The sequence below is a fragment of the Protopterus annectens genome, chromosome 3.part0 (genome assembly GCF_019279795.1).
Source record: "Protopterus annectens isolate FY-2018-M chromosome 3.part0, PAN1.0, whole genome shotgun sequence".
Taxonomy (NCBI): domain Eukaryota; kingdom Metazoa; phylum Chordata; order Ceratodontiformes; family Protopteridae; genus Protopterus; species Protopterus annectens.
Window position 1 is genome coordinate 844,012,032 of NC_056731.1, and position 22,694 is coordinate 844,034,725.

Sequence of the window (22,694 nt, forward strand, 5' to 3'; positions counted from 1 at the left end):
GCTTACGGGGATCCTTTGAAACACATACCAGTACCTCCGGAATGTTATATTTATGTTGCAGGCAAATTTCAAGTCATTGGATCTAGTGTTTCTGATGCTGTTTGTTTTGTGGATGAGGATGCCTTATATGCTAGGCATAGATTGCCTCTTAGTAACTGTAGGAGACTGAGTACAGACACGGGGCCTTAAGATGATCTGTGCAGGAGAGGGTATTCATACCCTGGATGCTACTGGTGAGGAACCTTCGAGGGCACTCCAGCTGTTACAACTGTCTAGTTAGGTACATGCTAAAGGGGGTATTGTACTCAATGATGGGTCTGTTAAGGACAGAGTGGAGTAGTACTATAACTTCACTGGATCTGTACGCCATACACTTGCTTATGAGCTGGGTGACATAGAATGATTTTCTTACAATCTGGACCATGTTTTGGTTGAAGGTTACATTACCGTCCACATATCTTCTCTGATATCTAACTACGACATCAACTCTTAAGGGTGTTTTAATGATGGAATAATTAGCTTAGGTAGATGATTCTTTAAAGGACACTATAACGTACTTCTTTGCGTTGAGTTTTAATATGTGGCTTTGGCACCAGTCATTTCTGTGTGCTAGATACTCTTGTAGGATGCCAGTGTTGTGGGGGAAATCTGTGATAGCTTCCAATTTTCTTTCAACTGTGAAGGCCAGAGGCCTTTGACCTTAGCCTTGAACTTGACCTCTGAGAAGTAGATGCCAAACAAGAATGGGCTCAACATGAAGCCCTGGAGTACTGTGCTGGTAACCATTCTCTTGGTACAGATTGTATCACCAATCCTGACTTCTTGTGTCCTTTTTATGAACCAGCCAGTAATCCAGCTAGTTAAATAGGGATTTATGCCTAGTTTTGAGAGATTGTCAATAACTTACTAGGGCACTTTATTGAATTTCTTGGCCAGAACAAGGTAGGCAGTGTGCACCATTTTCCCCTTATCCATAGCCTTGATGACCCTCTCAATGTACTTTACTAGGCTGAGTAGGCCAGACTGGGATGGGCCCAGATTCTGCAGGTTGCCTATGTCCTTGTTGATAACTTCCATAATAATTAATTCCATGGCTTTCCATATTATATTTGTCAGACTGATGGGTATGTAGTTCCTGTGGTTGGCTTATGGTCCAAACTTATGAAGACGGATGACCGCTGGCACATAACTTGTTTTGAGGCTGTAGCTGAAGAGTACCCAAAGTGGTCCTGCTAAGTCATGTTTTACAGTATTTAGGAGTCAACCAGGGATATTGTTAGGGCCCAATGAAGCTGTGTTTTTGGCCGCAGTGAGATGTGTCAAGACCTGTTCCATGTTGATAGCTAATGGGATATGCTAAAAGGGATTTCACAAGAGGTAGTGGGGGGGGGGGGTGAAGTCAGAGCTAAATGTATTTGTCAGTAGACTCACTATGTCACCCAGATTAGTGAAGGTCGTGCCATGTATGACCAGTTCTATACACTGTTGTTATCTTTAAGGTTCCTGACATAGATGAAGAAGGTCTTGTGATTGTCCTTAGCCTCAGTGGCTATCCTTACCTCTTAATTTGCCTTGTTGGACTTTATTAGACCTCTTAATTTCTTGTTTAGTTGAATCATACAGTTCTTGTCTCTATGAGAGTTACTCTTTCTGATTTTGGCCATGACTTTTTTTCTTTTCTTATATACCTTGTTAAGGTAAGGATTCCACCAGTGAGGTTTGTTTTTGGTGTTAGAAGTAGTATGCACGGTGGCCTCAATGTAGCCATTTTCATGTTTGAACAGGGTCTCAGTGAATAATTTTACATGGGTAGCTTTTTTGACAAACTATCACTTAACAGGATGTAGTTTGCTTTAGAATAGTTCCTATCTGTTACAGGGTTAGTTGAATATTCCAGGTTGATTTTTATTTCAAGGGAAGCAGCTTTGTCGGTCTGACCTCACCAATGAGGATGTGACACCAGGGAGGGTGCAATGCTCACCCATGATGGTGAGTACTAGTTTCAGTTTGTTTGATCCTCTAGTTGGAATGAGCACTATCTGGTGCAGGGTGTTCATGCTGATAAAGTCCAGGAAACATTGTGTCTGTGAGTCACAGGCAGTTTACATTTCCCACATTTATAGAGGGCCAGTTAAAGTCTCCCATGAATAGGGCATTTAGCTGGATGGTGAGCATCTCTAATACGACTAGATAAGAGCTTTGAGCTTCATGGGTCCTAGATGGTGACCTGTAGCTGGCCAGATTATGGTAAGAAACCTTGTCTATAGAGAAATGGATGAACTCCAGGGCATCATTCTGTTTAACCAAGCTGGAGATGTGCTTGTTGCTAACGTATATCAAGACACCTCCACCTTTAGTCCTTGTCTGCATTGCTGTTGGTCTAAATGTGTGGAAGGCACTGTTGCTTTACACTACCACAGTACTTTCTGTAGCTTTAAACAAAGTCTCTGTAATAGCACAGATGTCCACATTCTCCATAGTGAGGACAGCTTGAAGGATATGGAGTTTCTTGTTTAGGCTGGTTGCTTTGAGTTTTTTTTTTTTTTTGCTATGCTGATAATGGGCATGCTGGTGAAGTGAACAGAGGGGATGAGGAAGTGATGGGTGGGCATGGTGTTAAGGAAAGGAATGCAGAAGGTCAGATGATTGAGGATTTTGCGAAAAGGATGGACATGGCTGTGGTGAATACATATTTTAAGAAGAGGGGGGAGCATAGGGTGACGTACAAGAGTGGAGGAAGATGCACACAGGTGGATTATATCCTATGTAGGAGGGCCAGTCTGGAGGAGATTGGAGACTGTAAAGTGGTGGCAGGGGAAAGTGTAGTTAAGCAGCATAGAATGGTGGTCTGTATGATGACGGTGATCAAGAAGAGGAGGAGGAGTGTGAAAGCAGTGCCAAGGATTAAATGGTGGAAGTTAAAAAAGGGTGATTCTGAAGTGGAGTTTAGGGAAGAGTTAAGACAGGCACTGGGAGGCAGTGGAGAGTTACCGAATAGCTGGGTAACTAGAGCAGAACTAGTAAGGGAGATGGCTAGAAAGGTGCTTGGTGTGACATCTGGACAGAGGAAGGAGGACAAGGAGACCTGGTGGTGGAATAAGGAAGTACAGGAGAGTATACAGAGGAAGAGGCTGGCGAAGAAGAAGTGGGATTGTCAAAGAAATGAAGAAAGTAGACATGAGTACAAGGAGATGAGGCGCATGGCAAAGAGAGAGGTGGTGAAAGCTAAGGATAAGGCGTATGGAGAGTTGTATGAGAGATTGGACACTAAAGATGGAGAAAAGGACCTGTACCAATTGGCTAGACAGAGGGACAGAGCTGGGAAAGATGTGCAGCAAGTAAGGGTGATAAAGGACAGTGAGGGAAAGGTACTCACAAGAGAGGAGAGTGTGATGAGTAGATGGAAAGAGTATTTTGAGAGGTTGATGAATGAAGAGAATGAGAGAGAGAGAAGGTTGGATGATGTGGGGTTAGTGAATCAGGAAATGAAACAGATTAGCAAGGAGGAAGTAAAGACAGCTATGAAGAGGATGAAGAATGGAAAGGCTGTTGGCCCAGATGACATACCAATGGAAGCATGGAGGTGCTTAGGAGAAATGGCAGTGGAATTTTTAACTAGATTGTTTAATGAAATTTTGGAAAGTCAGAGGATGCCTGAGGAGTGGAGAAAAAAGTGTTTTGGTACCTATCTTTAAGAATAAGGGTGATGTGCAGAGCTGCAGTAACTACAGAGGGATAAAGCTGATCAGTCACAGCTTGAAGTTATGGGAAAGAATAGTAGAAGCTAGGTTAAGAATGGAGGTGATGATTAGTGATCAGCAGTATGGTTTCATGCCAGAAAAGAGCACTACACATGCAATGTTTGCTCTGAGAGTGTTATTGGAGAAATACAGAGAAGGTCAGAAGGAGTTGCATTGTGTCTTTGTAGACTTGGAGAAAACATATGACAAGGTGCCTAGAGAAGAGTTGTGGTATTGTATGAGGAAGTCGGGAGTGGCAGAGAAGTATGTAAGAGTGGTACAGGATATGTACAAGGGTAGTGTGACAGTGGTGAGGACTGCAGTGGGAGTGACAGATCCGTTTAAGGTGGAGGTGGGATTACATCAAGGATCAGCTCTGAGTCCTTTCTTATTTGCAGTGGTGATGTACAGGTTGACAGATGAGATCAGACAGGAGGCCCCGTGGACTATGATGTTTGCAGATGACATTGTGATCTGTAGTGAGAGTAGGAATCAGGTTGAGGAGACTCTGGAGAGGTGGAGATATGCTCTAGAGAGCAGAGGAATGAAGGTCAGCAGGGCTAAGACAGAATATATGTGTGTAAATGAGAGGGAGGGTAGAAGAATGCTGAGGATGCAGGGAGTAGAGTTGGTAAAGGTGGATGAGTTTAACTACTTGGGATCAACAGTTCAGAGTAATGGTGAATGTGGAAGAGAGGTGAAAAAGAGAGTACAGGCAGGGTGGAATGGGTGGAGAAGAGTGTCAGGAGTGATTTGTGACAGACGGGTACCAGTAAGTGTGAAAGGGAAGGTCTACAAGAGGGTAGTGAGACCAGCTATGTTATATGGGTTGGAGACAGTGGCATGGACAAAAAGGCAGGAGTCAGAGCTGGATGTGCAGAGTTAAAGATGTTAAGATTTGCACTCGGTGTGACTAGGATGGATAGGATTAGGAATCAGTATATTAGAGGGTCAGTTCATGTTGGACAGTTTGGAGACAAAGCAAGAGAGACCAGATTGCGTTGGTTTGGACATGTGCTGAGGAGGGATGATGGGTATACTGGGAAAAAGATGCTAAGGATGGAGCTGCCAGATAAGAGGAAAAGAGGAAGGCTTAAGATAAGGTTTATGGACATGGTGAGAGAGGACATGCAGGCGGTTGGTGTGACAGAGCAAGATGCAGAGGATAGGAAGAAATGGAAAGAGATGATCCACTCTGGCGACCCCTAACGGGAAAAGCCGAAAGATGATGATGATGTTGATAGTTCTGTCAGTTTGACATTGCCTAAAAAGGTTCTAGGGGGACGGATAAAGTTTTAGTAATATCGAAAGCCCATGGGGGCAGGTGCAGACCATCCTTAGCAAAGCAAAGTGGTCTCAAGTCAATTTATGTGTAAATATCTAGTTTGGGAAAGCAATATTTATATTAACTTCCTCTTTTAATCTCAGTTTTTTGGCTTTTCCTGGTTAGGGGTCACCACAGCGGAACTCCCGACTGCTAATGATTGGCAGTGGATTTTTTTTACGGTGCCGAGTTGCCAGCCCGATGCCCAACCTTCAAAGAAGGCACGCCCATTCACGCACGCACCTACCTGCATGTCTTTAACGTCACTCGACTGTGGGGAGGACATGCAGACTCCACACAAAAGGCACTCCAGTCGAGAATCGAATGGGAGAACCTCTTGCTGTGAGGCAACAATGCTAACCGCTGCACCACCAGTGTGTTTCCTAAAAATGTATTGAAGTTGGCTGGTGATAGATGTTGGACCCCCCGGAGCAGCACCAGAAACTAAGCCAATTATTAAAATCAGTCATTTTCTGTTCATGCTGTAGTATCATCATTAGTGAAGGTAGAATGCTGCTTAATGCAAGGCTGGCACCTACTTGTCTGTGATACATATTCAGAAGAATCCATGTCTGTTTTCATATAGTCAAGTTAGGTATGTCTCAAGTCATTTATACCCAACATGGACTATGACAGAATCATATGTCAGCAACAAGGAATACACACACACACACACACACACACACACACACACACACACACACACACACACACACACACACACTCTTTAAAAATAAATTTCAAAGTACACTAACAGTCTGAGGGAGTGATTCCCAGCTTCATCTGTCAGTACCCAGTAAGATAAGCTGAGAAGATAAGACTAGGAGAAGCTTCTAGGGTCAGGTATACAGCAAATGACACTAGGAAGTGCTTCCAAGGCCAATGTATACAATACGGGTGGGCAGTTAAAAAGCCACAAAGTTTAAAAGCAAAACAGGAAAAGAGGTTGTAGGTGTGAAAACATTCAAAGAGAGATAGTAAAATTGCAATAAATTGAGAACCACTCAGAAATTAAACACCTAGAAAGAGAGCACAGAGCCACTTGAAATACAATATTATAAAGCACTGCAACTACAAAAATGCCTTCAATTAATGCCTATAACTTTAAATGCAGAATAAACATAACAGGAAGCACACAAAACTGATTTAAATGGTAAGATAAGTGCAGTATTTAAATGCAATTTAAATTTACTTCCCTAAATGCAAAACTTCGTCCAGATGTTTTGTTTTCAACCTTTCAGCAGTCACAAGTTCTGTAGTTAAAATCTGTTTTAGTTTTACTTATACACAGATGCACTAAATTATAAAAACAGTCACTGTAATAAGTATGAGATCACAATTAAGAGCAATATTTTATGTCATTTCAGCTGATGAAAATGAAATTTTATTTTTAATAATCATCTATCTATAATTAGCTATCCCAAATACTATCTGTATTCAATATGCAGATGATTCTACCATTATCTGTACATCTACCTCTCAAACAGAACTCCAGTCTCTTACCCAAAAAGCCTTTAACACTGTAGAACAATGGTTCTCACATCGCTGCCTACTACTTAACCCCAAGAAAACTAAACTGCTTCTCTTCACACCTACCCAAAGGCACATCCCCTTACACTTCACTATCACATCCAATGACAATACTATAATTTCTCCTGATGCTACCACAAAATTACTAGGAATAACAATAGACAACAATCTAAACTTTGACAATCATATCAACACTACTATAAAATCAGTGAACAAAAAAATAGGAACCCTCTACAGAATCAAACCCTTTCTTACTCCACTTGCAAGAACTACGTTAGCCAGAACTCACCTTATCTCTACTTTACTCTATGCTTCCCCTATATACACAAATCTATCAAAGAAAAACCTCAACAAGCTAGTAATATCTTACAATAATATTGCTAGATTTGTTACAGGAGCCCCTTTTAGAACACATCACTGCCTGAACCTAAAACAACTAAGCTGGTTAGAACTTCCTAATCAGCTCAAACTTCAACAACTCATAATAGCTCACAAAACCCTGCACCAACCCTCCAAAACTCCTATACTCTCTTGTCACATCACACCTTACTACAATCAGAAACAGCTACGCTCTTCAAGCAAACTATTAATCAAAACCACTATATCTAAAAACTCTGCAGGTGACTGCCTGTTCTCAAACTCTGTTGGAAAAATATGGAATAAACTACCCTCACATATCTCATCTCTGACTTCTCTCCCACTTTTCAAAAGGAATCTAAAAGTGCATCTCAACACAAGATGGCTATGCCCCTGTAGTAACCCAGACTAATACTATTTCTTTTCTTGTCATCTGCCTTTTTTCCCCTACACACATTGCCTGTTCTCCAACTTTGGTGGAAAATATGCTATAATCAACCCTCAGATATCTGTTCCCAGACCTCTCCCCCACTTTTTAGACCCTTCTACACAGTACTTCTTCAAAAGTCTATGTCCTAATAACTCTACAAGTGACTGCCTATTCGCAAACTCTGTTGGAAACATAATGAGACCTACTCTGTTCTCCTTTTTTCTTTACTTTCCTTCTTCCCTATTTTTTTCTCTCTCTACACTCCTTTCAGCTTTTCTTTACCTCTCATTACACTTCAGCATTCCTCTTATAAAATTTATGTACTAATTTTTTGTATTGTAATGTATTGTAATGTTCTTTGTGAAGCACCTGACAAAGTGTTTGTTTCTTTATTGAGGTTTTTTTTACAAAAAAAAAAAAAAAAAATTATTTAGTAGTTGTTTACTGTTAGTTTTATACTTGTTAGTACTTCTTTTGTAACGCCTTCTGAAACCATGTAATACTCATTGGAGCTTTTCTCCCCGGGCCTCTACTGAAAATGGACATATATCCAGATAGACTAGCCCGGTCAACAAATGTAAAATAAAATAAAAATAAATAAATAAATCTATTTCTACGCATTACCACATTGTCAAAATTCCCCTCAAGGAAGGCTGGAGAAAGTCATTCTTAATAAAGCTTAGTACTTCCAGATAAGTCTTCAGCTATTATTGAATCTAAAGCTTTCCTCAAACAACCATATCTTCAGTGAGAAGATAATGTTCCTAGTGTCTGCATCCCTGATGCCCATTAAATCTAATAACTGATAAAATCAGATACTGGATTAAAACACTTACCCAATTTCCTAAACTAATTCTGAACTTCTTTAGGCTTGGCACTTTCCAGATAATATATTTTATTTTGTTTGCTGTGTCCAGCCTATGACTCCCATCTTGATGTCAGCACATCCACTCCTACTCGTCTGCACTTTTCTGTTTGTCTGTGCTTTTCTATGTTTGTCCGTCTACCCTGTACACTAATTACCTAAACAACAAAGATCATCAGAGATCTGCCAAGACTTTACAAATTAAGTTCTTTATTCTCTCACACTAAACAGACTTCATCTGAATCTTCCAATAAGTATTTCATTGCTTAGGGTGATGCCGACATTACTTTTCTTTCAGATTATTGCTCTGTACATTAACCCAACCTGATCCCACCTGTCTTCTCTTATTACAGTTTCTAGTCTTCCCTTCTCCCTATATAAAGAAAAGGGACCCAATCCCCGTAAAAAAAGTAATGCATCTGGAATGTTTCTCCCCGGGCCTCCGCTGAAAATTGTCTTTGTTCCAAGTGGGACTTTACCAGTTAACAAATGTTAAATAAATAAATAAAAATGTGTTTCTTCCTCCCAACATACATACTCCTGCTTGCTGTTTTTCTGTGTGTCCCTCTCTTTGCTGCCTTCCTCCTTTTCCCTACTGACCTAAGTGCCCCTTTCCTCTTCATTTATACATCTGTCAACTGCCCATGTATGTGGAAACCACAGCACTGTAGCTGAAATTACTGTATTTTTATGTAACAATTTGCCTTCCTGCTGAGAGACACACAGCATAGTCACTATACATTCACCTTTATTCATTGAGACAGCAGTCTCAAAAAAATAACTGGCATCTCATGCAAGGTACATGCGAGATGGTGCATGTCTGCTCTCTGGACTGTGTCATGTGCTTATGTATACACTTCACTATATCAAGGTGTCTGTTTTTGTATTTTATGTGCTGTTCATTTATGCAGATCAGAGTGCAGCTACCTGTATGGAAATGCTGCCTATCTCACAGTAGATAATAATTTAAGTGCTGCCAACCAGAGTCATCCAGATGCAAATGTTGTACAGGAGAGAACAGCATCTGTCAAAGGTCAGCCAAAATATAGCATATTTGATTGAAAAAGACTTTTAATGACAAACATTTGCGTATTCATGCTCATGAAAATGGGCATGTGTGAGCTTGCATTATGCACTTCATGAGATCAGCTGGGGTCTTTCGGATATTTTCTCTGATTAAAGAAAAGGCAAACTAGTATTTAATTTTATTTATTAATGTATTCATTTGTAGATTGGGACAATTTTAACAGGCTGAAGCTGATTTTCAGCACAGACCCAGAAAGAAAAGCTCACCCAAGAACTATGTTACCTAAACAGTAGCTGCAAACAAAAGGAAACATTGTAAACAAATGTTTCAAACACTGCACAGGCATTTCTTACACACTTATTTTTGTAGCTGATTAATCCATTTGGTTAGACAGCTGGTTTTATTTTGAGAGTAGTTTAAGTACATTGGGGGTGTCAATTAGAAAACATATTACAATAACACAGCTTGCTAGAGCAGCATCTTTCAAATGTTTCCATCTATCCATCCATGCACAACTTATTTTCCCATTTTGCACACTGGATCGGGGTATCACATCAATAGTAACAGTCATCTACAGCCAAGGTTCACAGTAGTCCTGCCACAGTTATTCTTCCATACTGCTCATGTGCATGCACACTCACACCTACGGACAATTTAGGATATCTAATCTGCCTAATGCATGTCTTTGGAATGTGGGAAGAAACCAGAGCACCCGGAGGAAATCCATGGGAACACAGGTATGTTTTCTCTCTATTTTTTCACAATTAATTTTGTGAAGATTTATTTAGTATTTTTTTCTTCAGTACTTTTCAAGTCAACACACAAACACACACACACACACACACACATATATATATATATATATATATATATATATATATATATCCATATATGGGTCTACTTCGTAAAACCGAAGGATCAGAAGACAGAAACCCAGAACACAGAGACGAAAACTATGAAACCGCAGAACACCGAAAACCACGTAACTTTGCAACACACACAACACACAAAAACACACACACAACTGCCCCACACTACCAAACTCAACACCCTACACTAGTGATAGGCAGGGGGGCAAGCCCTCCTGTGCTCCACACACCCCCCTACTTTAATATTCTAACTCTGAGATTGCACAAACAGACACACAAGGCAAACTCACACCCACACACCACAGTCACAACACACACTTACACACAGCAATTCCCCTCACAAATACACTCACACATACACACTTACCTACAGCAGAACACCAAAAGCGCTAATTCAAACTCCCGTAACATCGGGATTTTGAATTTCGCGCTTTACGGTGTTCTGGGGTTTCGTTGTTTTCGTCTCGCTATCGGTGTAGCATTGTATGCCTATGAACTATTCAAACTACAGAGGTTTGAATAGTTCATGTGTGCTGGCTACGTAATCAAACAGTATATTTGCAAATATAATTTTCGATTATGTACAGGGATTGTGGTATAGTGCAGTTAGGGAAATACAGCCCTTTCCTCATTGTAGTGCGATCTCGGAGTTGGAGTATTTAGTTAGTGGGTGTGGGAGGCGTAGCCTGTGCAGGGGGGCTTGCCCCCTGCATAAAAGGGATGTTAGGTGTAGGGGTTAAGGAGTTATGGCAATGGTGGCACTGTTGTTAATGCCGTAAAATGTCATTGTCGACATTTTCTGCATTAAAAGATGATTTTTGACATTACGGCCGTTAGGTTATGTGTACTTTCGGCAAAACAATTCACTGTTAAGTACCGTTTTTATTGTAAACTTTGACATTTTAATAGTAAACCTATATATATATATATATATATATATATATATATATATATCTATATATACACACACAACACACACACACACACATATATATATATATATATATATATATACACATACACACACACACATACACACACATGCATGTTGACAGTAAACTTTTCTTGCATAAGAGGAGAATATGATGAAGTTCCATTAGAATAAAGGTGTAACAAAAGTGCTCAATTTTTTTGACTTTAGTTTGTTCCTTGGTTTTTCAGTTTCTTTTGTCATTCTAGAGTTTAATGACATTTGCGTGCTTCAAATTCCTTGAATTTTGAAATATTAGTGTCTTTAGGTTTAGACATTCTAATAGTGAAGGTTACTAGTTTCTGATCTGACTGAACAGGGGAATAGTACATGAAGCATCTATATTCCTAAGCATACGGCGGAAAATATTTTGCCCTCTAGTAGGTTTGTTAATCTGTTCCTTAGAGTTTTTGTTTATGAAATCTAAGAAATTTTAGGAGTATACAACATTTGACATATAGCTACTCCTGTTTACTGATGTTTATAGGGAGTTCATTGATTATATTTAGGAGCTTTACTTGAATTTCAGGGAACACAGAGGATGTCCCGTAACAGGTAACAAAAATACTAGTTGGTTTTATCTTTGACTTAGGCAGAAGTGAAATGTGGAAATCTATATGAAGTAACTGAGTTAAATGGTTGAGTGCCACAGAAAACAGATGTCTGTGCACTTTTCCTTTTACTGCTATTTCTTATATAGAGCACAGCATGCTGTTGAAAGATCTGGGAAATATACTTGAGTGGATGTTTCCAAATTTGAAGCAAATTTTACCTTCCATAAAATTTTACAGGTGCCAACAACAGGCTGTGGGGGGATGTTCTACATTTCCTAATATTACATGACAATGAAAGTGAGAAGCATCAGTTCAACCTGCCCTGCTGCAGTCTTTGTCATACTCCCAAAGTATGCAAGAAAAAAACCCTGTTAACTGTTTAGTTTCAATACATATCAAAGACAACTCATTGTGGATATACAACAATACTTCAGGTCTCAAAGTGTGTTGTGTAAGGGTTGTTAGTGTTTTGGTACAAAGAAACTAACTGGTAAACATTCATTGTATCAGCTCTATGCATTTTACTGTGTGGGGATTGGGTAATTCTTGTTATTATAGCACTCTGGAAGTGAACAGTTAAAATTCAACCTACCCTGCTATTGTCTTTATCATATTTCTGAAACACAAAACATGTGTGGATGAGCCATGATATATGCTTAATACACCAAGTGTGACACTATAGATGAATGGCAGTTAAGGGTACACAGTAACATATCATAACTGACTGTGTCTGGGGAAGATGTTGACATTGTTTTGGCACTAAGAAACTGATCAGAAACCATTCCTAAATATGTCAAGAGGTCTATGTGTTGCTTTTGGGGGGGGGGGGGGTTGTTACAGCACTATGAAAAAGACTAGCACCAGTTTATCCTTGTAGCAGCTAAATCACTGATATGCAATGTAATAATAGATATGTTTACATAAAGGCAGTACAATTCAAGTGTGTAACACAGCTAGGCTTACTTAGGCCCTTGGGCCGATAGCCGGCCCTAGTACCTACCTAAGAACCTATGAACATCGTGTTTATAGGTGTGCAAAGAGGTGAGAAGCTTTTACTGTTACAGTACTATGAAACTATTATTTACCCTTCTTGTTTTATTCTCCTACAGAACACAGCAATTTACTTCAGTAGATTCAATTCACTAGATTTTTTTTTCAGTCTGGCACATGCTGGTTCAGCCTCAGTGTTCCTTACAGATCACTGCAGGCAAGTTATAACATAGAGTTCTGTAGCCAGGAAGACAGTGAATTACAGCTACCTGATTATGGTTATGTGGAAATTACAAATCTTATAAAACTATACTTACATTACATGTCTTTCATGAAATTGTTAGTATCAGTCTTCTACAGATGCATTTACATTATTTTGTATTATACCACAATAAGCACTATGGCTTTTTATTGCACTTAAATTCAAATTACAGGATAAAGCACTGCCTGCAACAGGAAAAGGATGCTCAACTATACTCAAACAGTGGTACAACTAAAATGTGAGATACAGTGTAACAGATCAACAGTAACACAACATAACAGTGAAAAAAGCCTCTTAGCCCTGAAATAATTTTCTTATTTTGCATGACTATTACCATCAAATTTTAACTACCATGGCATATTAAAATACAAGAAAAAAGCTGTTACAGGACAGACTCTTACAAAAAATATATATATAAGAAAAAAAAAATTCCTTTTCCACAATTAGCTTAATCTTAGCTTAAAAAATGTGCATCTCAAACCGTATCAGAACAAATTATAATTCTCATACAACAGTGCCGCACAGTACCTCTAAAAAAATCCCATTTAATCACTTTGTATCTTTATTTTGCTGATAAAGATATTTTTAGTAACCAAGCCATGTTGCTCACATAGTCTTCCTGCATATTTGTAGTTTCTCTTCCAAATGAATTCACAGTATTTTCACTTTGGAACACCTGAGGCTCACACATACAGGGCTGAGTTTTTTTCAAAATCACAGAAAGACTATGTAGCAATGACAAACCCACTTCATCATATTCTGCCTCGATGTCTACATCTCACACACATACCACTCAATTGTACTTCATTACGAGGATGTTCCTCATTTGGAGACTTAAAAAGTTCATGTTTCTGAAGTTCCACACTGAACGGGTCTGTCACGCATTCAGTTTTAGTAATTTAATTAACTAATTTCTATGGAAAATAGAAATGAATCATATTGATTCATTAAAATAATACTTTATAGAGAAAGAATGGCACATTTTACCATCATATAAGCTTCCTAGTTGATGTTACTACGTTGCTAGTAAGTGTTCCATGTTTTACTCGTTTGTTTCAAATAATGAGAGGCAGTGTTTCTCATTTTGGTGATAGAAGGTTGAGAGTTATGCTAACATATGCTGCAAACCTATGTTAAATATTACAATAACAACTTTAAATATACAAGAGCAAAGAGTATCTTCTTCCAGAATCACATCTTGTCTCCTAATTATGTCATCAGGTATAGAAATCTCTCTCAGTACTCGTTAATATGCATGGGAAGGCAGGTGCATACAAACTCTTCACTTTTATAAACAATAAATACAATGATTCAGCAATTAAAAACTACTAAATTATACTTCTAACATCAGGAGGATGGCATAGACAAGTTCATTTCAACAGGAACAAATCATGTTGGCAGCTATTTAAATGTGAATAAATAATAAATAACTGAGTTTTTGATACTTTTTAACCTCAGAAAATATTTGTGAGCTATGGAAATTAATCTTCCTCAAAAAACATCAACTGTCTTAAACATATTCAATGGGTAAAACAGGTCATAAGGATCATACAAGACAGCACATAATATAAAATGGAATCATCTCCAGAAAAATGAAGAAATAAGAAGGTATTTCATGGTCTATTAAGAGACAATCAGAAGAAAAACTGTTAGGGAATTTTCCTGTCAATAAATGCAGCAAGATCTAATTGACTACACTTAAAAATCATTTTGGTAATTTTATTCCTGCAGCAGTTACAACCAAATTAACTTTTTCACAATAAAATTATGGTAATGAACAATCAGTCAGTCAATGTTTATTAAACAACTTAAATGTCACCACTGCACAAGCATATACAAAGTCAGAGAAAAAAGAATTTAAAACACAAAATTAAATACAGGCATATACATGTTACTCCTTCAATACAGTCTCTGGTTTAAAATATTTAGAATGAGTACTGCATTTTAAGCATGCAGCTATGAATACCAGCAACTGCAATAACAGGACAAAAACTAAAAAAAGCTTGTTCTGTGACTCCTGTCCTATCAGTGCTCCAATGTCACAACAGCTAGCTTGATGTTATAATGTTAGATCTAAACTATCAATAAGCAAATACATCATTCACTTACACATTCACAAATTTATGTCTTAAAAAGGACATCTGCTCATAAGATATAAACATTTTTGGAAATACACCACAAAAAATGTGAATTTGAAGTCATATAGCAACTTGATGGACACAAGTTACTTTAAGGAATAACATGGCTGATAGCAAAAAAAGTTGAAAATGTAGGGTAGGGGACGCATCTAGTGCCAGATGATATGTCAATTTAACTAAGCTACACTGATCCAAGTAAACAAATGTCATATCAACTAGAAATATATACAGCAGAAGAAAGGCTGCTAGGAAACTTTCCTGTCATCTAATGCAGCAAACTCTAATTGACTGTTAAAAAAAATTAATGACTTGCTAGAAACATACAATGAATTGCAGCATTCACTCATTATATTTAATTTGGTCTAGATGGGTTTCAGAGATGACACTCCAGCACATAAGGGAGATGGACCGAAGTCTGAAATTAGATTTAGCCTCCTGTTGTTGTGATGTGAGGAAGGTAAGATATATTAACTTACACATTACTTTATACACATTTTATTACAGTGAAAGGATACAAAGAAAAATGATCTGCGTATATCATCAAGCTGGAGATGACGGAGCTGGGTGATATCCAATGCACAAGAGAAGTCAAAGGTGACAAGCTGAAAAAAATGCATATATATGTAAATACACACAAACAGAATGTATCAAGTCTGCTTACCTCATTTTACAGTTCTATGTAGCTCAAACATTTTCTATATGTAGATCAGTCATATGATTTTGCTTCCTTTCCTCTGGATATTTATGCAATTAATTTGTAGTTTAATTTAAAAAAAACCCTGCACAACCCAAGTACAATCACTACATAGGACTCCACATGCATCTTTACACCAGAGAAGTGGCCCTATGACTGCTCTTAAACTGGGTATATTTCACAGGCTTGTGCTCACAGAAACATTAACTGTAATCTGTAAAAGAGTTAGTAAACAACTCCAGTTATGATCTTATACAATGTTCAGCAGCTCTTTTTTTTTTCCAAAAACTCTTTATTCAGTCTTTCAGTAAAAACAGTAATACAACATATCAAAAATATAAGTCGACAATACATTAAAAAACAACCATATAAACTAAATATACACTAGAAGTCATTACATCAGCAAATAAAGGAGATAAATAATTTTTAACATCATTTGAAAGATGAGAGATATAATAATGGGCATAGTTTATAAAGAGGTAGAGGTAGAAATTAGTATAGACAGGAAAGGAGATAAGCTGCCTATACTGCAAGCTTTGCTTAACATAGGTTTGTCTTGGCAGGTCAGTGTGAGGTCTATCTTTAATTCTTGAAAATTACATCTAATAGATAACCCCAATATTTCAGATAGTAATGTTTTTGTTTTGTTGTTGTATAAACTAATTTGTGAGATGAGATATATTTAATAGCTAGTTTGCTAAAGTCTTCCCATGTGATTGGAGATGTGGCAGTCCAATTTTTTTGTAATGTAAAATTTAATAAGGGCACACATTGTGATAAGGATATATTTTAACATTTTTGGAAGTTCATTTGTGTTGGCATGCAATCTTCTCTAATCTAGCTCTTAAAGAGCACCATAGGTTGCGTACCTTGCTACAATTCCACATAACACAGAGAATATCAGCTGTTTGGTTTGGACAGTGTGGGCATATGGGTGAACATTTGGGATTGAACTTATTTAGCTTTGATGGGGTAAAATAATCTTAGTTGTAGTATACTGGATTATTTCCATTTGTAAATTTCCCATATTGTAAGATCTTTTATCAGGGGTAGTTTGTTAGACTTAGGGGTTTATTATTTATGAGCACGTTAGGATTTAGGTGAAGCGGTTGTATAAAGGCAAGGGCATTGAATAGTTGTATTGATTTGAATAACTTTTGAGTAGTTAGGATAATATGCTTAATTAGTGGGAGTAAGTTTTTTGTGAATAAAGCTTTTTGTTTTAGGTTTAAAAACGGAAGAGATCTGGTGTTATATCCAAGAGATTTAAGTTGTTCAAACCAGATTTTGGTCCACAGAGGTGTCCAGGTATTAACGTATGGGCTATGGTTTATTATCTGTATTAGTCTATAAGCATTAATTATACTATAATAAAGTCTGAAGTCCAGCAAACATAGTCCCCCCTTATCCTTGGTAAGTACAAGTTTATAATATTTAATTCTAGTAGATCTGGGATACCATTAGAATCTTGACATAGCTTTTTCTATATCAAGAAAGAACTTTTGGGGAATATTTGAGAATGTGGCATTTAACTGAAAGAGTACTCTTGGTAACAGATTCATCTTGATGACACTAGCTTTTGAAAGTAGAGACATATTAATATTCTTCCATCTATTAATACCACTTTCAATGTTAGTCCATGTGCGTAGTAGGTTATTATTTGTGATTTCCTTAAAGTTGGGGGTAAATAGTATTCCTAGGTATTTTATCTGGTAGTTAATCTTGATCTCACTCTTGGGAAAGTAATATTCATTATGGCCTATAAGATTCAAGGGAAATAGATGGCATTTATTTGAATTTACTTTATAGTTAGAGATTTCGGAGAACTCAGCTATCGCTTTGAGTATTTTGGGGAGATCAGTGGTGGGAAGTTGAAAATATATATTTAAGTTGTCAGCAAAGGCAGAGTACGTAAGGTTTATATTAAAGATTCTAGCTATGTGATGGAAGGTTTTTTGTGAAATAAACAGGAGCAGGGGTTCTAGATAGAGATTTAAGAAGTATGGGGAAGGAGGGCAACCTTGACTTGTGCCATTGGATAAGGGTATAGGGTTAGTTTTGAACTTATTTATCTGAATAGTGATAGAAGCTTTCTGCTATAGAACCTTAATTATCCTTATAAATTCCTAAGGAAATCCAAATAATGGCAATATATTAAATAGGGCATGTAGGTTAACTCTATCAAAATCCTTGCTTGTGTCAGCAGTGAGAACATATCTGGGGCATGCATCACTGTTAAGAACTCTGATAGTGGCATCCAGGAGGAGGGTGTTGTCTCTTGTTTGCCTATTTGTCATAAAGCCCATTTGTCCTTGGGAGATGATGGAGGGGAGTAATCTTAAAGATGATTACTTTAAGCAGAGGTGGGTGTGAAAGGTGCAAGTACAGTCCCCCCCCCCACACACACACAGAAACATATGTTCAAATTTTTTTAACAGAAAAACAGTACTTATGGGGAACTGTGTTCCTCAAAATATGGTGTGATAAACTGCTTCTGGAATTGTTCTTACATCGTTCATTATTTTTCTTGCATATCTGAGCTGCTAGCATCTGATGTCATACAGATTAAGAGTGAAAAATCACGGTATACGACACAGTAATCTATGATTTCAAAATTACATATGTTACCCTGTACTTTCCAAATTTGCATGTAAATTTTTGCTCACTGATACTGTGTGTGTGTGTGTGTGTGTGTGTGTGTGTGTGTGTGTGTGTGTGTGTGTGTGTGTGTGTGTGTGGCATGCACACATGCATGCATCTGTATTGAATGTAACAAAGGATCAATGATTTAGAAATAATCAACTTATTACTTATAAACAATTAAGTAAGATGTGAATTTTGGGACATATATTATCATAATTAACTTTAATGAAAGGAAATAAAACACCCAGAAGCAAGCCAAGATCCCCTTTTGTGGTAGGGAACTTACCTTCTGAACTGGAGAACTGCCATGATGACTCAATGTCTCCTGTTCCACAACAATCCAGACAAACATTAGGCAAGACAACACCAAAGGGAAAAATGCCTCATATCTAAGAAAAATGAAATGTACTCCTTTAATTCATATTTTAATTTGAAGTCAATTAGAAAAAAATGCAACAACGGGTAATGAAAACTTATAGGCTCATAAGAGATTACTAGGCTAACATCTTAGCCCTTAGAAGCTTAGCTAATATAACCCAATTTTACCCAATATATGGCCCCCTAAAGGCAAGAGGATGACATAGGTGTGTGCCTATGCCTTGAGTATCTTACAATTGTGAGTCCTTATACACTGATCCAAACTGCGTTTGAGCAGGGCCAGAGAAAGGCTCTGATTAACATGAAAAAAAAGCCTGTTCCAAAGAGGTGGCAATCTTGGAGACATATTTCTGTCTCTCTCCAGCATTTTTTGTTTGACTCGCTAACTAAGTTTAGATCCATAGATCAGGTGACACTTGTGCTGTTTGACTTGTAGATATGACAAAGCCATATCATGGGTGGATTTGTGAGTGCCTTGTAGGTAACGCATTGGTGACCCTTAATGGTCAGTTTTCAAAAAAGAACAAAAGCATTAACAAGAAAGAATCAATAATCCATTTTATTAAACAGGTAGTAGAAACAATTCATTAGAAAATGTTTTTTATTTTGATTAACTTAAAAAAAGTAAATTTGTGTTAGACAAGTTAGCTACTAGATTACAAGACAAAGGCGATATGGACAGCTGGACAGTACTGGTCTCATCACAGCCACGAAAAAATAAACTTAACAGGGAACTTGGACAGATGATGCCAGAACAATATGCTAACAGGAGAAAGAAGTGCAAATCATTTTAATAAACCAGGAGAAGGTGGGTGACATAGACCTGTCCTTCAAACTGGGTGGCCCCAGCCAATTGCAAGCAAAAACACATATATAATGAGTAGCTTAAAGAGGGTTCAATCCCTGACAAGTGATATATCCATAAGGAAGAAGCCTGCTTACAAGAGTGGCTGAGCTGAATTAGCTTAGAATGATAAACAGTACTCTACGCAGGTGATGTTTTCCTCATGGAATGAATGTTTAGGCTTCATCTCCACAAAATCAATTTCTTTAATATTTATTCACATTTGTTTACCAAGGTAGAGTACTGTTCTGTGTGAAACTTTTTCAGGCCAGGCTCAGATTACAAATCAAATAATATGTGAGCAAACAAAAACATATATGGAAAAATAAACATATAAAGGAAAGCAAGACAAGTTTACAGAACTGGGCTGTATAATGGCAAAGCAGTCATAAAGCCCTTTATCTATCTCTCTCTCTCTCTATATATATATATATATATATATATATATATATATATATATATACACACACACACACACACACACACAAACACACACACGCACACGCACATGCACACACACACACACACACACACACACACACACACATATATATATAAAATGTATACATACACGCGTGCGCACACACACACACACACACACACAAACACGCACATGCACACACACACACACACACACACACACACACACACACACATATATATATATATAAATGTATACATACACACACACACACACACACACACACACATATATATATATATATATATATATATATATATATATATATATAGCTAGATATATAGATATACTGCTCAAGAATACCTCTCTATAAAAGTGCAGCTACAACAGCAAGTGAGGACATGAGTCGATCAACAAAATATTTTAAATAATATAGCAATGTTTGTATGCAACATAAAAAAGAAACAATTGCAACCAAACAAGTGCTAACAGGATTAATATTCTTTATACAGAATGTCAGAATGTAGGGTAGGCTAAGAAAGGTAATCAGGAGTGGTATTATAGGAAATCTGAAGAAAGGATCAGTTCAAGTTTGTTGAAGCAGGCAAATGAACAGATCAGTGGAGCTGGTAAAGAAACATGAGTGGATAGCATAACCAACCTACAGAAGAGTTTTGAAAGCAGCATCTACCTAGTTACTATAGAAGTAGTTAGAATTTTTTTTTGTAATTTTGAATATGATATATGTTTTATTAGGTTACATGGCAAAAATTTTTAGGGTTTTGGCACCATGAGCAAAAGGTTGTGATCAATGCAATAAAGTCTGCCACTAGGTGGTTGCTGGGTGGGCCCTGATATGTTGAGGGATTGTAGGTAATAGCTGGAAAACCTAAAGATTAATCAACTGGCAATGGCGGGGAAGGATTCTGCATTTAAGAGTTTAAATACCAAAATGCCTAGTAAGAGCTGTGCTCTTTGTTTTCTAGGTAGCCATTTAGCCTTTATTAGTGAATGACAGCAATGATCCACCAGATTTGGTTTGATATAATTTGAAGAATTGAATGGTTTTGTTAAGACGCAGCTGAATCTAACAGTAACCCATATTCTACTTGCACCAGAAATATGCCTTTTCCAATTGTACTTTTGCTTTTTTGGGGCTAAGAAATGTCAAAGGTTTTAGAGCCAAAAATGAGTTCATTGATTTTAGCTCTTGTTATGTGTATGTTGCAGATAACCTTTAGTTGTGGGTCTAGCCATATTCCTAGATACAAATGCCAGATGATTTTACAACTGGGTCTGGTTTACTGAGCTGTGTGTGGAACAGTCTAAGGAAAATTAGAGAATGCTTGTTGAGTACTGACGACCATAAATTTAGTTTTAATAGCATTTAGTAGAAGGCTAATGTTTTACAGCCAGGCAGAAAGGTGGTTAAGATATAGTTCTAGTTATTTTTTTGACTGCAGCTGGTGATGGACTGGATCTACAAATCACTATATCATCTGCAAGTAGAAAGACATGCAGAAATGTAAAGGAGACTAGACTGAATCTTTTATCATTCCTTCTATTATGCAGCTGTAGGAAAGTGGTTTGAACAAATTTTGATGAAGAAATTTCTATGAGGTAAAAATACATTAAACCAGACTAGTGCTTTGGTTTTAATTTCAAATGGAAGTCTGGAAGAGGGAGTAGTCTATCTCAAAGACTTTAGTTAGATTGATGATGACTGAATCTGGGAGATTTCCTTTAGATATGTTTAAAAGAATATCAGAAATGCACATTAGTGCACTCTCTGCATTTCTACAAGAGCAAAATTCATACTGGCAGGTGGAAAGAAGAATGCTTTTGAGTGCAGCCAGCTAGCTCTGAAACATTTTTTCATATAGTACTCCTACAGTTGGTAGAATGGAGACAGATCTGAACTTCTTAACTAAGGAAGGTTTTAGAACCTTAAGCACAGAAGTTACTGTGTATTGTTTTCTGATATACAATATGGTATTATTGCAAAGACAAAGGTTGCAAATATTTACAAGAGCTTGCATTACATGTTCTTGGCACATTTTAATGAATTAGGGATAAAACTCAACAAGACCAGAGGAACAGCTGTAGGAGTCTAATCTAAAGGCTTTCTTTAACTGTGTTTTTTTTTTTTTACGGATGAGAAGTAATAATGAAGTGGGGGGGGGGGTAAAGGAAGTGTTTCTGGTGGAAGGGTGAATTATTTCAGAAAATATGGACAGGAAAAGGGGCCTGGAATGGTACTCATGGTTCACGGGTTGATTAAGTCTTTATTCAAGTGTTCTAACAGTTAGTTGATTATTTGGCCTCCAAAGCTTTTAGGTTGATTCTGTAGGTCTGATTGCTTGGATTAAAGAAAGCCTGATTTATGTTTCCTGACTGCTTTTTTTGGCTATATTTCACAAAACAAACAAATAAATAAATAAATAGATTTATCAATCTCGATCAAGCTTCATGACTAGGGGAATTCAACCTTTGTTTCCAGGCATTACCTCTACTTCTGAAAGGCTTTAAGCTCTTCTCTAAACAAATGCACTGTTAGACTTCAACTGTAAGATAACAGGGAAATGTTTTTTTTTTTCTTTTCTAGAAGCTTAAGTAGTGTGTCAGATAAAGAGGGGGCTGTATCACTGAGGTTATTAC

At 37.5% G+C, this 22,694-nt stretch overlaps 1 protein-coding gene across 4 annotated transcripts in view; it reads right to left on the reverse strand.

The window, feature by feature from the left end:
- Positions 1 to 22,694, reverse strand: part of PIGN (phosphatidylinositol glycan anchor biosynthesis class N) — a 1,150,670-nt gene that overhangs the window by 272,982 nt on the left and 854,994 nt on the right. For all 4 annotated transcript variants that reach the window (XM_044065181.1, XM_044065178.1, XM_044065179.1 and 1 more), the window contains 2 exons: positions 18,680 to 18,782; positions 15,572 to 15,658 (listed from right to left, as the gene is read on the reverse strand). In XM_044065181.1, the coding sequence (XP_043921116.1) occupies positions 15,572 to 15,658; positions 18,680 to 18,782 (190 nt within the window). The remainder of the gene's footprint in view (positions 1 to 15,571; positions 15,659 to 18,679; positions 18,783 to 22,694) is intronic.